Genomic DNA, 15,021 nt, shown 5'->3' on the forward strand with positions numbered 1-15,021 from the left:
CATTCAAAGCACCCCCGACAGATGGCCATCCAGCCTCTGCTTAAAAGCCTCCAAGGAAGGAGCCTCCACCACGGCCCGGGGGAGAGAGTTCCACTGCCGAACAGCCCTTCTCACAGTGAGGAAGTTCTTCCTGATGTTCAGACGGAATCTCCTTCCTTTCCTGTCGTTTGAAGCCATTGTTCCCTTGCGTCCTAGTCTGCAGGGCAGCAGAAAACAAGCTTGCTCCCTCCTCCCTATGGCTTCCCTTCACGTATTTGTACATGGCTATCATGTCTCCTCTCAGCCTTCTCTTCTGCAGGCTAAACATGCCCAGCTCTTTAAGCCGCTCCTCATAGGGCTTGTTCTCCAGACCCTTAATCATTTTAGTCTCCCTCCTCTGGACGCTTTCCAGCTTGTCAACATCTCCCTTCAACTGTGGTGCCCAGAATTGGACACAGTGTGATTCCAGGTGTGGTCTGACCAAGGCAGAATAGAACATGGGGAGCATGACTTCCCTGGATCTAGACGCTATTCCCCTATTGATGCAGGACAGAATCCCATTGGCTTTTTTAGCAGCCGCATCACATTGTTGGCTCATCCCAGCAATGCCTTTTGCAGCCTGAGACGTATCCGTCCTCCCTGGAACAGGAAGGTTTCATTAAATGCCTGCTTCCAGTGAGGCTTGGCGGCAACGCTCCCTTGCAAGGCTCTCATTCACCTTCATTCCTTCTTCATTCCTTCTTCATTCCTTCCATTCCTCCCTGATCACAACTCTACATTTAGGGTTTTTCCGCAGTCAGTGGATTTCCCTGGGCTAGAATTGTGGCTCTTGGATTATTTTAGACTCAGTTTCTCTTTCTTTCCCTTTTCCTACTTTTATTTGACTTGCCGGCAAAGTTGTGTTTGAAAGCCTTTCCCTGCATTCCTGTGGGGCTCGATTTTTCGTCTCTGTTCTGTCTTTCTGTCCTTGGTCTCTAGGGCTGGAAACACTGCAGGCTCTTATGGAGAGTCCAGTGGAAAATCAAGAGAGGAGGCCAGTTTCCATCAAGGGTTGGCTGCAGCTCCCTTGGAATGCCGTGCGCCTCGGAGGGAAAAGCCAGCTCACCTCCTCCTGCCTTCACTCCCACTTGCCCCACATTTTCCTTTCCAAGGGAGTCATCCCATGAGGCTTCCAAGGCGCCCCACATGCCTCATCGTTCCCCTGGAATTCACTTTCCTGCATTAGGCTTCTTCTTCTTTTCCCTTGAATACTCTGCCCCCGGCAATCTGTTCTGCGTTCATCTGCCATGATATTATAAATGTCTCACACCTGGAAAGCCTTCCCGGGTCACTTCAGGGGTCGCTCTCTTCCTTGCTGGGGGAAGCGTTAGCCCTGTCCTGGAAAGACTTCTCACCTCCGCTTGTCCTGAGGACTCATTCTGGCTACGAGGGGGGAACCCAGGTGGATTTGGGGTCTGAGGGGCCTCAACCACAGACCCATTTCAGCCCCAAGGATGGTGCCCCAAACATTTCTCTATGGCACGTATGGGCCAACTTGAGCCTTCCTTCATTCCCAGTGTTTTGGACTTCAACTCCCACCATTCCTAACAGCCTCAGGCCCCTTTCTTTTCCCCCTCAGCCGCTTAAGCGGCTGAGGGGGAAAAGAAAAGGGCCTGAGGCTGTTAGGAATGGTGGGAGTTGAAGTCCAAAATACAGGGAGAGATGGAAGATCCAAGTTGGTTCATGCCTGTCCTATGGTGAAGCCATTCCCTTTGACAAACACAGCACAGCAAAGCGTTTCCAGGCTGGTTGCTGATGCACTCAAACGAACCATGGAGGTGGACTGCTGAACTGCTGACTTGAAGCTTAGCAGTTTGAATCCACGGGACAGGGTGAGCTCTGGTTGTTAGCCTTAGCTCCTGCCAACCTAGCAGTTCGAAAACATGCAAATATGTCCTGTTTGTCTTTCAAGAACAGCCTTAAGACACTGTGGTAAGTAAATAAAAACTGCTTTACTTCGGCAAAACATAAAGTACAGCACACTCAGTGGTATAATGCAAAAGAAAGCCAGGAAGTCTTACTTCAGACAAAGAAACAGCAATAAATCCAGAGCAGGCACTCAGACAGCGAAGGCATTAGATTCAGTTTGTTACCAGCAAGAGCTGGCTGCACCTGCTTTGGCTTTTATAGCCCTGGGTCCTCTCACAGCTACTAGGGCAGTTCCTAATTACTCAGCTACATTTCTGGCAGCTAATCTAGCTGAACGACGTCTCTGCTCTGTTTCCCTTCACCTCTCCAGGAATGAGGGTACTTGCAACGTCTCATTCTCAGACTCCAACTTACTCTCAGATTCTTGAACACTTTCCTGCTCCCCTTCCTCTTCTGAAGAAGAGGAATCCCTGACAAAATGTGAGTAGATCAATAGGTACCACCTCAGCAGGAAGGTAATAAAGCTGCCCATGCACCCATGCCGGTCACATGACCAGGAGGTATCTACGGACAACGCAGGCTCTTCAGCTTGGAAATGGAACAAGAGCACCTCTCCACGGCCAGAGATGTGCACTGTCTCCTGAGCCGGATATGAAAGGAGAAGCCTTTGCCTTTGTCTGTGTATTTGTGCCTCATTGTATGTCATTGTAACAAAGGCATTTGTTACGATGTTTATATATGCTGTAATCCACTCTGAGTCCCCTCGAGGAGAAGGGCAGAATATTAATCAAGTGTTAATCTATCTATATATATAAAACAGTGATGGCGTCACGGCAAATCACAAAACAACAAAACTACAGGCCCCCCAACCTCGAAATTTGACAACACGACCCATCATCCACGCCTCTAGGTTGATACAACAAAAAGAAAAGAAAAATAAAGTCCTAATTAGAGAGAGAGGAATAATTGCTTTTATCCAATTGCTGCCAGTTAGAAGGCTAAGCTCCTCCAACTTGGTCTCCTAGCAACCCAAAAAAATATAACTTACAATAAAATTAATAAAAAATGCAAATAACGTCAAATAAAAATTACACAACAATTTTTAACCAATACCACCACCACTTTGCCACAGCAACGCATGGCCGGGCACAGGTAGTATATATATATATATAAATGTAATGTGCATTTTTCCCATGGAGTAAACAACAAAACCACTGAACCAAATCACACCAAATTTGGCCACAAAAAAACCCAGAAAAATAAAGTCCAAATAACAGAAAACCCCGAATTGCTTACCAAGGTGAATACCACTGAACAGCCTTGCAGCTTCAAAGCCAGGCTGCTTCCTAACCAGAGGGATCTTAATCACCAGACCACACCACAGCAATGTGTGGCTGGGCACAGCCAGTATTATTATATTATTAATGAGGACAACATGTGCTCCTTCCGGCACAGGAGGGGCACCTTGGAAGCAACAGGGAGGCATTTCCTTTGGGGCAACCCAACTTTCACTGGCGAATAAGGGGTTTCCAAAGGGATGCAGAATTCCTCACAGCATCCCACAATGTCACAGTCCAGTGCAGCTCCCAAGTGTACACAATGCCCAGCAAGGGGAAGTCAGTCTCGTTAAAAAAGAGAAAGGACAAGACAGCTTATTCTGCAGCTCTCTGGCCTCCGGAAGAATGGATGCTGGCAGGTGCAGGTTGGCGGCCGAGGCTCTGGCGAGAAGAAGTCACGATGGAGACGCTCCCTGGGAGATCCTGCCTCTGGCCTCAATTCCAGGCTCTGGTCTCAGGCAGGAAGCCACACCACCACCACGCTGCCCAAAGTGCCTTTGGGTGGTAAATCCCAGCCTTTTTTCAGCCCCTAAACTGATGCCGCAACGAATCCGTACCAATGTGAGGAAAACCCCTTCGCAGCTACTTGGCCCCAGCCAGGAGAACAAAGCCCATAAATGTGTCTGGAGATCCCTCATCCTGGCATTCTCTGGCATTCTTGACCGGCTGCTCCGTAACTGTCTTTGTAAGCATACACTGGCCTTAGAGCCCAGCCACTGGGCGCGTGAGACACCGAGTCCTTCCATCAATGAAGGCACCTTAGTCTTTGGGACCCAGGGTGGACCTCAGGATCTGATGGCCAATTTGGTGGACTGACCTTCTGCCAGACCACGGCTGCACAAAATGGTGGCCGGGGGGGGGGGGGGGCAGTCCACAACATGCTTCCTGGAAACTAGGAACTCTCCTAGAAGTTCACCAGCAAGTCACAGAGAGAACCAATTCATAACAACCTCAGCCGCTTAAGTTCAGCCCATTCTTATGTTTTTATTGATGTGTTTTAACTTTGTCTTTAACTTTGTTTGATTTTAATCGTATGTTTTAATTTTTCATTTGTGCGTTTTCGGTATTTGATGTATTTGTATGTATACTCTTTTGCATTTGCAAGCCGCCCTGAGTCCCTGCAGGGAGATAGAGGCGGGGTACAAGAATAAAATTATTATTATTATTATTATTATTATTATTATTATTATTATTATTATTATTAGGAGGGTGCGATAATGATCCTACACCAAGATGAGAGACCTTGCACAAAACGGTCCATCATAAACCTTGCTATAGATACGTTATATCCCATGGGTTCGTTGGAACACACAACAAGGTGACAATCCATTGAGGGATAGCAACAACTATTGCGCCAAATTGCTATATGTGTGTGTGTAAAGAAATCCTTGCAAAGTTGCTTGCTTCTGCAGAAGCAAGCCACACCTCAAACTATGTATCGATTTGCTGGCAGATGGCTGGGTTTTGTCAGTTGGGAATTTGAGCTTGCAGGGAGAGCACAGAAAAGACAGGCTCTCTAGCTACGGTCAAGTAGCAGTTTAAATATGCTATGCTGGGTATATTGAATGCTGATTGATTAGTTATTGATCCTATGCAACTACAAGAACATTGTACGATTGCTGAACTGTTTATCTAACTTCAACTCAACAAGTAAAGTTTCCTTTGTTCTTTCAATTCCTCTGCCTGGTGTGAGTCTTTTGCACATGGTGTTAACTGGACGCTGCTGGTTCCGCTATACACACTCGCTAACAACAACAAGGTCACAACATCTGTTATAGGACTCCAATATGCCGATGATCACGTAATCTACGCACATTCAGAAGAAGACCTTTGCGAAGCATACGAGAAGCTTGGCCTCTCACTGAACATCAAGAAAACCAAAAGCTTCTTGTAGCCAATCCCTCTGCAATGCTAGAAAAAAACAGCTTAATGGTGCAATGTTAGAAAATGTTGACCGTTTCCGCTCCCTTGGCAGTCACCTGTCCACAAAAGTCAGTATTGGCACTGAAATACAACACGGTCTGAGCTCTGCGAGTGCAGCATACTTCCGAATGAAGCAGAGAGTGTTTGAGGATTGGGACATCCGTAGGGACACCAAGGGGCTTGTTTATAAATCCATTGTCCTGGCCAGGATTGCCTTCCATCTGGACACTACACTTGGAAGGCCATTATATTCCGACTTTGGACTTCAACTCCCACAATTCCTGACAGCCTCAGGTCCTTTCATTTTCCCCCTCAGCCGCTTAAGCGGCTGAGGGGGAAAAGGAAGGGGCCTGAGGCTGTTAGGAATTGGTTCTCTTTATGACTGGGCCGGGCTGTGGCGCAGCTGGCTAGTAACCAGCTGTTATAAATCACTACTGATCGAGAGGTCATGAGTTCGAAGCCCGGGTCAGGTTAAGCCTCCGACCATAAAAAAAATAAAAAAATAGCCCCGGCTTGCTGTTGACCTATGCAGCCCCAAAAGACAGTTGCATCTGTCAAGTAGGGAAAATTTAGGTACGCTTTATGCGGGAGGCTAATTTAACTAATCTACAACACCATAAAACTGCTCACGAGGAAAAGAAGAGGAAGAACAGCCACCAATGGACGGTGAAGCAACAGCTCCCCCTGTGGCCGGAATCGTGAAGCTGGAAAGATGTTAAAAAAAATGCCTCTGTGTCTGTCTAAAACTGAATGTTGTTTGTCTGTTGGCATTGAATGTTTGCCATATATGTGTTCATTGTAATCCGCCCTGAGTCCCCTTCGGGGTGAGAAAGAAGGGCGGGATATAAATACTGCAAATAAATAAATAAATAAATAAATGACTTGATGGTGAACTTCTAGGAAAGGTTGACCACCAAGCTGCTCTGGAAGACCTAGAGGTTTCTAGAGGGAACATTTTAATTAAATCCGTGAGTAATCAGGTCTGTATAATTCAAATCTGCAAATGCGGAGGGCTGGCTGTGTATCTCAACAATAAACTCTCTGTGGTGGGTGGGAGGTGAGAGAGCCTGAGCTTTATTTAAAGCCCCGAACGCGGAGGAACGCCAACCTTCATGCCGCGGAACGGCTCCGTGCGCGACAGGAGACGCTTGCTATTTAGCGGCTCTCTCCCCGACTGAGAGACAGCCACCGCGGCCTCCAGAATCTCATTTCTTTCCAGGGCACATCAATTACGGAGTGACTGAGTGAGGATTTCAGCCCTCCGAGCGGACGCCAATCCAATGCAGCAGAAGAAGAAGCTCGAGACAAGGCGTCCTGGGAAGCGTCTCAGCCCATTAGAGCCCAAACGGGGATCGATGCAAGAGGTCAAGCCCATGCCACCAGCCCATGCCTCCATCACACAATCCAGGCAGAGGCGGAGATGGGGCTTTGTGAAGATCCGATGGGTTTGCTGCTTGCATGAGGCAACAGAATGCCATTGTGGCAACGGGAATGGGAGTGCGAGCACTCACCTCTGTGGGAGTCTACCTTATACCACGCACCTGTGCACAAGTCAACATAGGGACCACCAAATGCAGCATTGTGTCCAATTGTATTAGTTCTGTGTCCAATTCTGGGCACCGCAGTTGAAGGGAGATGTTGACAAGCTGGAAAGCGTCCAGAGGATGGCAACTAAAAGGATCAAGGGTCTGGAGAACAAGCCCTATGAGGAGCGGCTTAAAGAGCTGGGCATGTTTAGCCTGCAGAAGAGAAGGCTGAGAGGAGACATGATGAGAGCCATGTACAAATACGTGAAGGGAAGTCCTAGGGAGGAGGGAGGGAGCTTGTTTTCTGCTGCCCTGCAGACTAGGACACAAGGGAACAAGGGCTTCAGACTATACAGGAAAGGAAGGAGATTCCACCTGAACATCAGGAAGAACTTCCTCACCTGAGTGAATTGAGATGAAAGAGCCAAGTCACCATGCCTTCCGTCCGGCATGGGATCAGAGAACGGGGCCTCCACAAATCAGAGAATCCTTGAGTTGGAGGAGACCTGGTGGGACATCCAGTCCAACCCCGTTCTGCCAAGAAGCAGACAATCACATTCAAAGCCTCCCTGACAGATGGCCATCCATCCTCTGCTTCAAAGCCTCCAAAGAAGGAGCCTCCACCGGACTTCCGAGGCAGAGAGTTCCACTGCTGAACAGCCCTCTCTCACAGCAAATTATCACACACCATTTTGGAGAGATTTAATGCACACATACTGTGTCGCTAACAAAATTTAGTTGGAGTCTTGTTGATATATGTTGATATATGTTCTATACTGAAAACTGCTCAGGATAGTATTTAAATCTGGATGATTGCAGTCTATAAATCTTTATACTCTGTTAAAAGTGTGTCACTACAGCTGACTGAATTTGGTCATGAGTTGTACTATTATTGTTAACATTATTATGTATATGATGCTCTAATATACACATTGTGTTCTATGCTTTGAACCTTTATCGTGGTGCATATTTATCAGATATAGCTCTCTCTCCCAGTGAGGAAGTTCTTCCTCATGTTCAGGTGGACTCTCCTTCTGTTCCTGTAGTTTGGAGCCATTTTTCCATTGCATCCAAGTCTCCAGGGCCGCAAAAAACAAGCCTGCTCCCTCCTCTCTATGATTCCTCTCCCATCTTGATCCCTGGCCCTCCTCCTGTCTCCACTCTCTCAGCCTTTTCTCTCTTCTGCAGCCTCAACATGCCCAGCTCTTTAGAGATGGCCTGGAAGTGGGTTTAGCCCCAGTTTGGGTCACTTGGCGGAAGAGACGGAGCCTCCGTGCCTGGCCAAAATGGGGTCAGACTGAATGGCCCTTGGGGTCCCTTCCAACTCCACGGTCGTATGATTCTATGCAGCGGGAGTGAGTGTCTGCACCCTCAGCCAAGAGCGAAATCTCAGAGCTGAGCAACCAAGAGAGGTTGCTATGGCAGCTCAGGCCGGCACTCCACTCGCCGGGAATCCTTATGCAAACCTTTCATGGCCACTGAGGACCGAACGCATTGCATTCAACCACACAACTCTTGGGGGGCAGGTGGGGGGCTCCTTGGCGGGACCCTTCCCCTCTGCTGAGTCCAGCAGGCTCTGAATCACAAGCAAAGGCCACCCACCAGGCAATCCGATGGCACTTGAGAGGGTGTCACCATCTGTGTGCATCGCTTTGAAAGGGCTTATTTACCAAAGCCAAGACACCAACAGCATCGTGGTTCCCGCTAGAGCCAAAACAAGCATCGTGCCTGTGGATGGATAAATCAAGCTCCAAGTGGCCTCAGCAGGTTCTGGAAGGCGGAGGGCTGGAGGGGGACTCCAGCCGGAGAGAGAACGAGCAGAACGAGGAATGTTTAAGCCTCAAACTGGAAAGAGAGACAGAGATACGAAAGGGGGGGATTGGGAGACAGATCCGGCATTAGTCACTCCAGACCAAATCTGCAAGACAGCCACGAGGGCAGAAAATGACTAACTCTGGCCGTGGAAGAGGGAGGGAGGAGGAAGGAAGGGACACCCAGCAGGACGCACGGAGGTGCCGAGGGCGTCCCAACCGCACAGACATTGGAGGACCCTTTGGGGGTCAAGGGGAGCGAGACCGGGCCCCAGGGAACCAAGGAACATCATGGCAGTGGTCATGGCGGCCAAAGGAAGGATCTCCAAGATCCTTGGAATCCCTGCATAGAATCAAAGGATCTCCAAGAGAAGAGTGGGATCAGTAGAGAGAGGCTGAAGCCAAGAGAGAGCGACCATGTTGACCGTCTCCAGATCCTGGTGGCAGCAGCAACAGCAGGTCGCCCAGCCCTGAGTAACCACCTTTGACGGCACCACTTGACTTGCGGAAGGCAACAAACCAGAGACAGAAACGGACCCTCCGCAAAGACGTGTCCGAAAAAATGACTAGCAGAAAAGGGCTCATTTCATGGGAATCCCACCACCTTTCTGGTGTCAAAGCTGACTTTGCACAGACCACTTCTGACATGTCAAGTGGGTGGTCTATTGGAACGCAAAGCTTGAAACAGGCCAATGGAGACTCCACCACGGACACCAGAAGAGCGGCAAGGCCAAGAACAAGCCACGAGAGTCAAGACAAAGATCCACCCAGAGGAAAGGTGTTCTTACCAGACATCAAGGGAACCACTGACCGCAGAGGCAAACTGATGAAGAAGCACAACCTACAAACCATCTACAGACCCACCAAGAAAATCCAACCAATGCTACAGTCAGCGAAGGACAAGAGGGATCCTCTCCCCTCTGCAGGAGTCTACCGGATCCCATGCAGCTGTGGACAAGTCTACAGAGGGACCACCAAACTCAGCATTGCCCAAACACGAGTCAAAGAACATGGAAGGCCCTGCAGACTCATTCAACCAGAGAAATCAGCCAGAGCAGAGCCCTTGATGAACCAACCTGGACACAGTATATTATGTGAGAACACAGAAATGCTGGACCACTCCAACAACTATCATGTCAGACGACACAGAGAAGCCATTGAAATCCACAAGAAGCATGTGGACAACTTCAACAGAAAGGAGGAAACCATGAAAATGAACAAAATTTGGCTCCCAGTATTAAAAACTCAAAAATCAGAACAGTAAATAAGAAGCAACACTCTGAGACATAGGAACTAGGGGCAGCTAACAAAGGATGCCCCCAGGCAGAAAATAGCCAGTAGATGAAGCCATTCAATGCTAATTAGGGTGATTAACTGCAACATTCACGCTGGCCTCCAACTGACAAGAGTTCTTCCCTCACCCTGGACTTCCCACAGATATACATAAACCTTCCTTGCTTAGTTCTCCCATATACCTCACCACCTCTGAGGATGCCTGCCATAGATGTGGGCGAAACATCAGGAGAGAATACTTCTAGAACATGGCCATACAGCCCGGAAAACATACAACAACCCTGATTAACTACAACATTCACACTGGCCTCCAACTGACAAAGAGTTCTTCCCTCACCCTGGACTTCCCACAGATATATATAAACCTTCCTTGCTGAGTTTCTCCATACCTCACAACCTCTGAGGATGCCTGCCATAGATGTGGGCGAAACGTCAGGAGAGAATGCTTCTGGAACAGGGCCAGACAGCCCAGAAAACATACAACAACCTTGAAACGTTATTTTTATTGAGCTCAAATACCAGAATCCTCCAGGAACAGAGTACCAAAAATGGAATTTTCCCAGGCCTTATAGAAATACAATGAAAAAGTGCAGCCCTTTTCCTTTAGATCAGGCCTGGGCCAACTTTGGCCTTCCCTCCAGGTGTTTTGGACTTGAACTCCCATCATTCCTAACAGGCTCGGGCTCTTTCCTTTCCCCCCTCAGCCGCTTAAGGGTCTGAGGCTGTTAGGAATGGTGGTAATTCCAGTCCAAAACACCAGGAGGGCCCAAGTTGGCCCATGCCTGCTCTAAAGTCACACTGCGTTGACCCTGGAGAGTTTTATGGCAATGCATCATTACCATGCATTATGGAAAAGCCCCATCTGGACCTGGTGCTTTTCCTATTTTCATCTCCTGAAACAACATTTCACCCGTTCCTTTATGCTTAAGCGGCTGAGGAGGGAAAGGAAAAGGCCTGATGCGGTTAGGAATTGCAGGAGTTCAAGTCCAAAACACCCAGAGGGATGAAGTTGGCCAATGCCTGCTCTAGAGAAGATCTCCAAAACTGAGGTTCAAAACGCAGGCTCCAAGCACCAGCGAAGCCGATTTAACCATTTCGGGAGGCTACCCCCAGCCTCACATTCCTTTCAAAGAGACTCTCTCTCCACCCACTGCCTGGTTACTGGGACTTATTCTTATCCACCAACCAACCCACGAGTTCCTTGTGGAACCTGCAAAAGCTCCACAGCCCTGATAGCCCCACAATAGAGAAACTAGGCCAGCATCTTCTCCCAGGTGAGTCTCAAGGAGGCTGGAGGTCTCTCTCTGGGATAAACACGGAAGAGGGAAAAGGAGGGTGGCTGTCGGGTCAAGAGCTACAGAAGCAGGATTCACTCCCATGCGGATAAGTTTTCAGTCTGGATCTTGGGAGTCAAGATCTGGCAAGCATTTAGCCAAAACAGACACAGAGACACATAATGGAATGGATACTGATGCTCCTTGGTCACGGAGCAGGCATGGGCCAACTTCGGCCCTCCAGGTGTTTTGGACTGCAACTCCCACAATTCCTAACAGCCGGTAGGCTGTTAGGAATTGTGGGAGTTGCAGTCCAAAACACCTGGAGGGCCGAAGTTGGCCCATGCCTGCCATGGAGGGATGATGAAACATCCGATTAACTTCTGAAAGACCCTCCAGACCGGTCTCCCTCGCAGACCCAGATTTTGCGCAACACCTGCTCCTACCTTCTGCTTGGACCAACGATTTCTTTGCAAAGGAAATCTATTGGCATCAGTGCAAAAGTTTCAACTGGGGACTTGGCCCGTGGGTCACTTGGATCACAACTGGGCTCTAGATGGACACATGTTGGAAAAAGGGGAAGGGGCTGGCCATGACCCCCTTCGCTGGCATGGGGACCCAACACTGGCCAGAGACAGGCATCTATCACACATGCATGTGTGTGCATGCACATGTACATACGTGCCTGCAGGCCTCTCACAGAAGCAGTCTCTGTGCAGAGACAAACTTCAGGGTCTGGTAAAATGGTGCTCCTGCATAATAATAATAATAATAATAATAATAATAATAACAACAACAACAACAACAACAACAACAATCGTGAACAAAGTGAAGAACCTGCTTTGACTGAAGTCAAAAATCAGAAACTCCTCAAAGCACAGCAGACAAAAAAATCAGTACAAGAAAACCGCACTACAAACTAGAGCTGACAGCTGGCACAACAAAACACTGCATGGAAAGTTCCTTGACAAAATTGAAGGAAAAGCTGATAAGGAGAAGACCTGGCTCTGGCTCACGAATGGGACCCTGAAGAAGGAGACAGAAGGCCTGATCCTTGCAGCCCAGGAGCAAGACATCAGGACAAAGGCAATTCAGGCCAAGATCGAAAAATCAGCTGATGACCCAAAATGCAGACTGTGCAAGGAAACCGACGAAACCATGGATCATCTCCTCAGCTGCTATAAGAAAATCGCGCAGACAGACTACAAACAGAGGCACAACTATGTGGCCCAAATGATTCATTGGAACTTATACCTCAAGTCCCACCTCCCAGCAGCAAAGAACTGGTGGGATCACAAACCTGCAAAGGTTGTGGGAAATGAACACGCAAAGATACTGTGGGACTTCCGAATCCAGACTGACAAAGTCCTGGAACACAACACACCAGACATCACAGTTGTGGAAAAGAACAAGGTTTGGATCATTGATGTTGTCATCCCAGGTGACAGTCACATTGACGAAAAACAACAGGAAAAACTCAGCCGCTATCAGGACCTCAAGATTGAACTTCAAAGACTCTGGCAGAAACCAGTACAGGTGGTCCCGGTGGTGATGGGCACACTGGGTGCCGTGCCAAAAGATCTCAGCCGGCATTTGGAAACAATAGACATTGACAAAATTACGATCTGCCAACTGCAAAAGGCCACCCGACTGGGATCTGCACGCTTTATTTGCCGATACATGACACAGCCCTAGACACTTGGGAAGTGTCCGACGTGAGATCCAATACAACAGCCAGCAGAGTGTCTGCTGTGGACTCATCTTGTTGTGTTTCAAATAACAATAATAACAATAATAATAATAATAATAATAATAATAATAATAATAATAATAATAATAATAATAATGATACAGTCCTAGACACTTGGGAAATGTCCGACGTGAGATCCAATACAACAGCCAGCGGAGTGTCTGCTGTGGACTCATCTTGTTGTGTTTCAAATAACAATAACAATAATAATAATAATAATACAGTTCTAGACACTTGGGAAATGTCCGACGTGAGATCCAATACAACAGCCAGCGGAGTGTCTGCTGTGGACTCATCTTCTTGTGTTTCAAATAACAATAATAACAATAATAATAATAATAATAATGATACAGTCCTAGACACTTGGGAAGGGTCCGACGTGAGATCCAATACAACAGCCAGCAGAGTGTCTGCTGTGGACTCATCTTCTTGTGTTTCAAATAACAATAACAATAACAATAATAATAATAATAATAATAATAATGATACAGTCCTAGACACTTGGGAAGGGTCCGACGTGAGATCCAATACAACAGCCAGCAGAGTGTCTGCTGTGGACTCATCTTCTTGTGTTTCAAATAATAATAATAATAATAATAATAATAATAATAATAATAATAATAATAATAATAATACAGTCCTAGACACTTGGGAAGGGTCCGACGTGAGATCCAATACAACAGCCAGCAGAGTGTCTGCTGTGGACTCATCTTCTTGTGTTTCAAATAATAATAATAATAATAATAATAATAATAATAATAATAATAATACAGTCCTAGACACTTGGGAAGGGTCCGACGTGAGATCCAATACAACAGCCAGCAGAGTGTCTGCTGTGGACTCATCTTCTTGTGTTTCAAATAATAATAATAATAATAATAATAATAATAATAATAATAATAATAACAACAACAACAACAACAATAGGCCTTTATTTATACCCCGCCTCCATCTCCCATAGGGACTCAGGGTGGCTTACACAATGGCACGCAACAGTGCCATAACATACATGTGCAATCCAGGATGCCATGGAGCGCACATGGAGGAGCCAGCCTGGGGGGCATGAGGGCAAGGCGAGTGGCGCCCCCAGACCCCCCTGTGCGCCTCCTGCCTCCCAAGGGGCTCATTGGAGGAGAGGCCAAGGGAGCCCCGTGTGCCCCTGGCCTGGCTCTGGCTGGACTCATCCGCAGCTGGACTCTTGCCTCTAGGAAACGCCGCAAGGCACCCTCAAGGGTCCTCAAAGGTTCCAAGGGAGGAGGAGGAGGGTGGTTCCCAAGAGACCCTCCCAAACTGACTGTGTCACAACACACCCACAGCCGCACAAAGGACACCGGCAGACATCACTTTGTCTCTAGATTTCATTTTTAGCTTGTGTTGGTCTTTATTATGGAGCCCCGGTGGCAAAGTGTGTTAAAGCGCTGAGCTGCTGAACTTGCAGACCGAAAGGTCACAGGTTCAAACCCCGGGAGCAGAGTGAGCACCCGCTGTTAGCCCCAGCTCCTGCCAACCTAGAAGTTCGAAAACATGCCAATGTGAGTAGATCAATAGGTACTGCTCCCGTGGGAAGGTACTCACTCATGCCAGTGGCCACATGGCCTTGGAGGTGTTCAATAGTCATTTATTGGAAAGGATTGGATGGTGCCCAGCAGAATGTCTCTTCCAGCTCTAGGATTCTATACCTACGAGGGTTGAATGAAAAGTAATGCCTCCACCTTCGTAACTCCTCAACATGCAAACATGCCAATGTGAGTAGATCAATAGGTACTGCTCCTGTGGGAAGATAACGGCGCTCCATGCAGTCATGCCATTGGCCACATGACCTTGGAGGTGTCTACGGACAACGCCGGCTCTTCGGCTTAGAAATGGAGATGAGCACCAACCCCCAGAGTGTGAGTAGATCAATAGGTACTGCTCCGGTGGGAAGGTAACGGCACTCCATGCAGTCATGCCATTGGCCACATGACCTTGGAGGTGTCTACGGACAACGCCGGCTCTTTGGCTTAGAAATGGAGATGAGCACCAACCCCCAGAGTCAGACATGACTTGACTTAACGTCAGGGGAAAACCTTTACTTTTTTACCTGGTCTTTATTGGTCAACTCTGGACAAAATAATTATCCCAAAACTATCGGGTTCGGAAGCGGGAGGCAGGCTTTGAGGGCAGAGCTCAGCAGAGACCCTTTCCGACGCCCGGCTTTGGCTGGAATGACAGGCAGGCCGG

At 48.0% G+C, this 15,021-nt stretch overlaps 1 protein-coding gene across 1 annotated transcript in view; it reads right to left on the reverse strand.

Moving 5' to 3' along the window:
• Positions 1 to 15,021, reverse strand: part of LOC100565343 (uncharacterized) — a 290,729-nt gene that overhangs the window by 113,776 nt on the left and 161,932 nt on the right. The window contains exon 12 of the mRNA XM_062966504.1: positions 12,703 to 12,708. Coding sequence (XP_062822574.1) covers positions 12,703 to 12,708 — 6 coding nt within the window. The remainder of the gene's footprint in view (positions 1 to 12,702; positions 12,709 to 15,021) is intronic.

This window comes from Anolis carolinensis, unplaced genomic scaffold (genome assembly GCF_035594765.1).
Source record: "Anolis carolinensis isolate JA03-04 unplaced genomic scaffold, rAnoCar3.1.pri scaffold_21, whole genome shotgun sequence".
Classification (NCBI taxonomy): domain Eukaryota; kingdom Metazoa; phylum Chordata; class Lepidosauria; order Squamata; family Dactyloidae; genus Anolis; species Anolis carolinensis.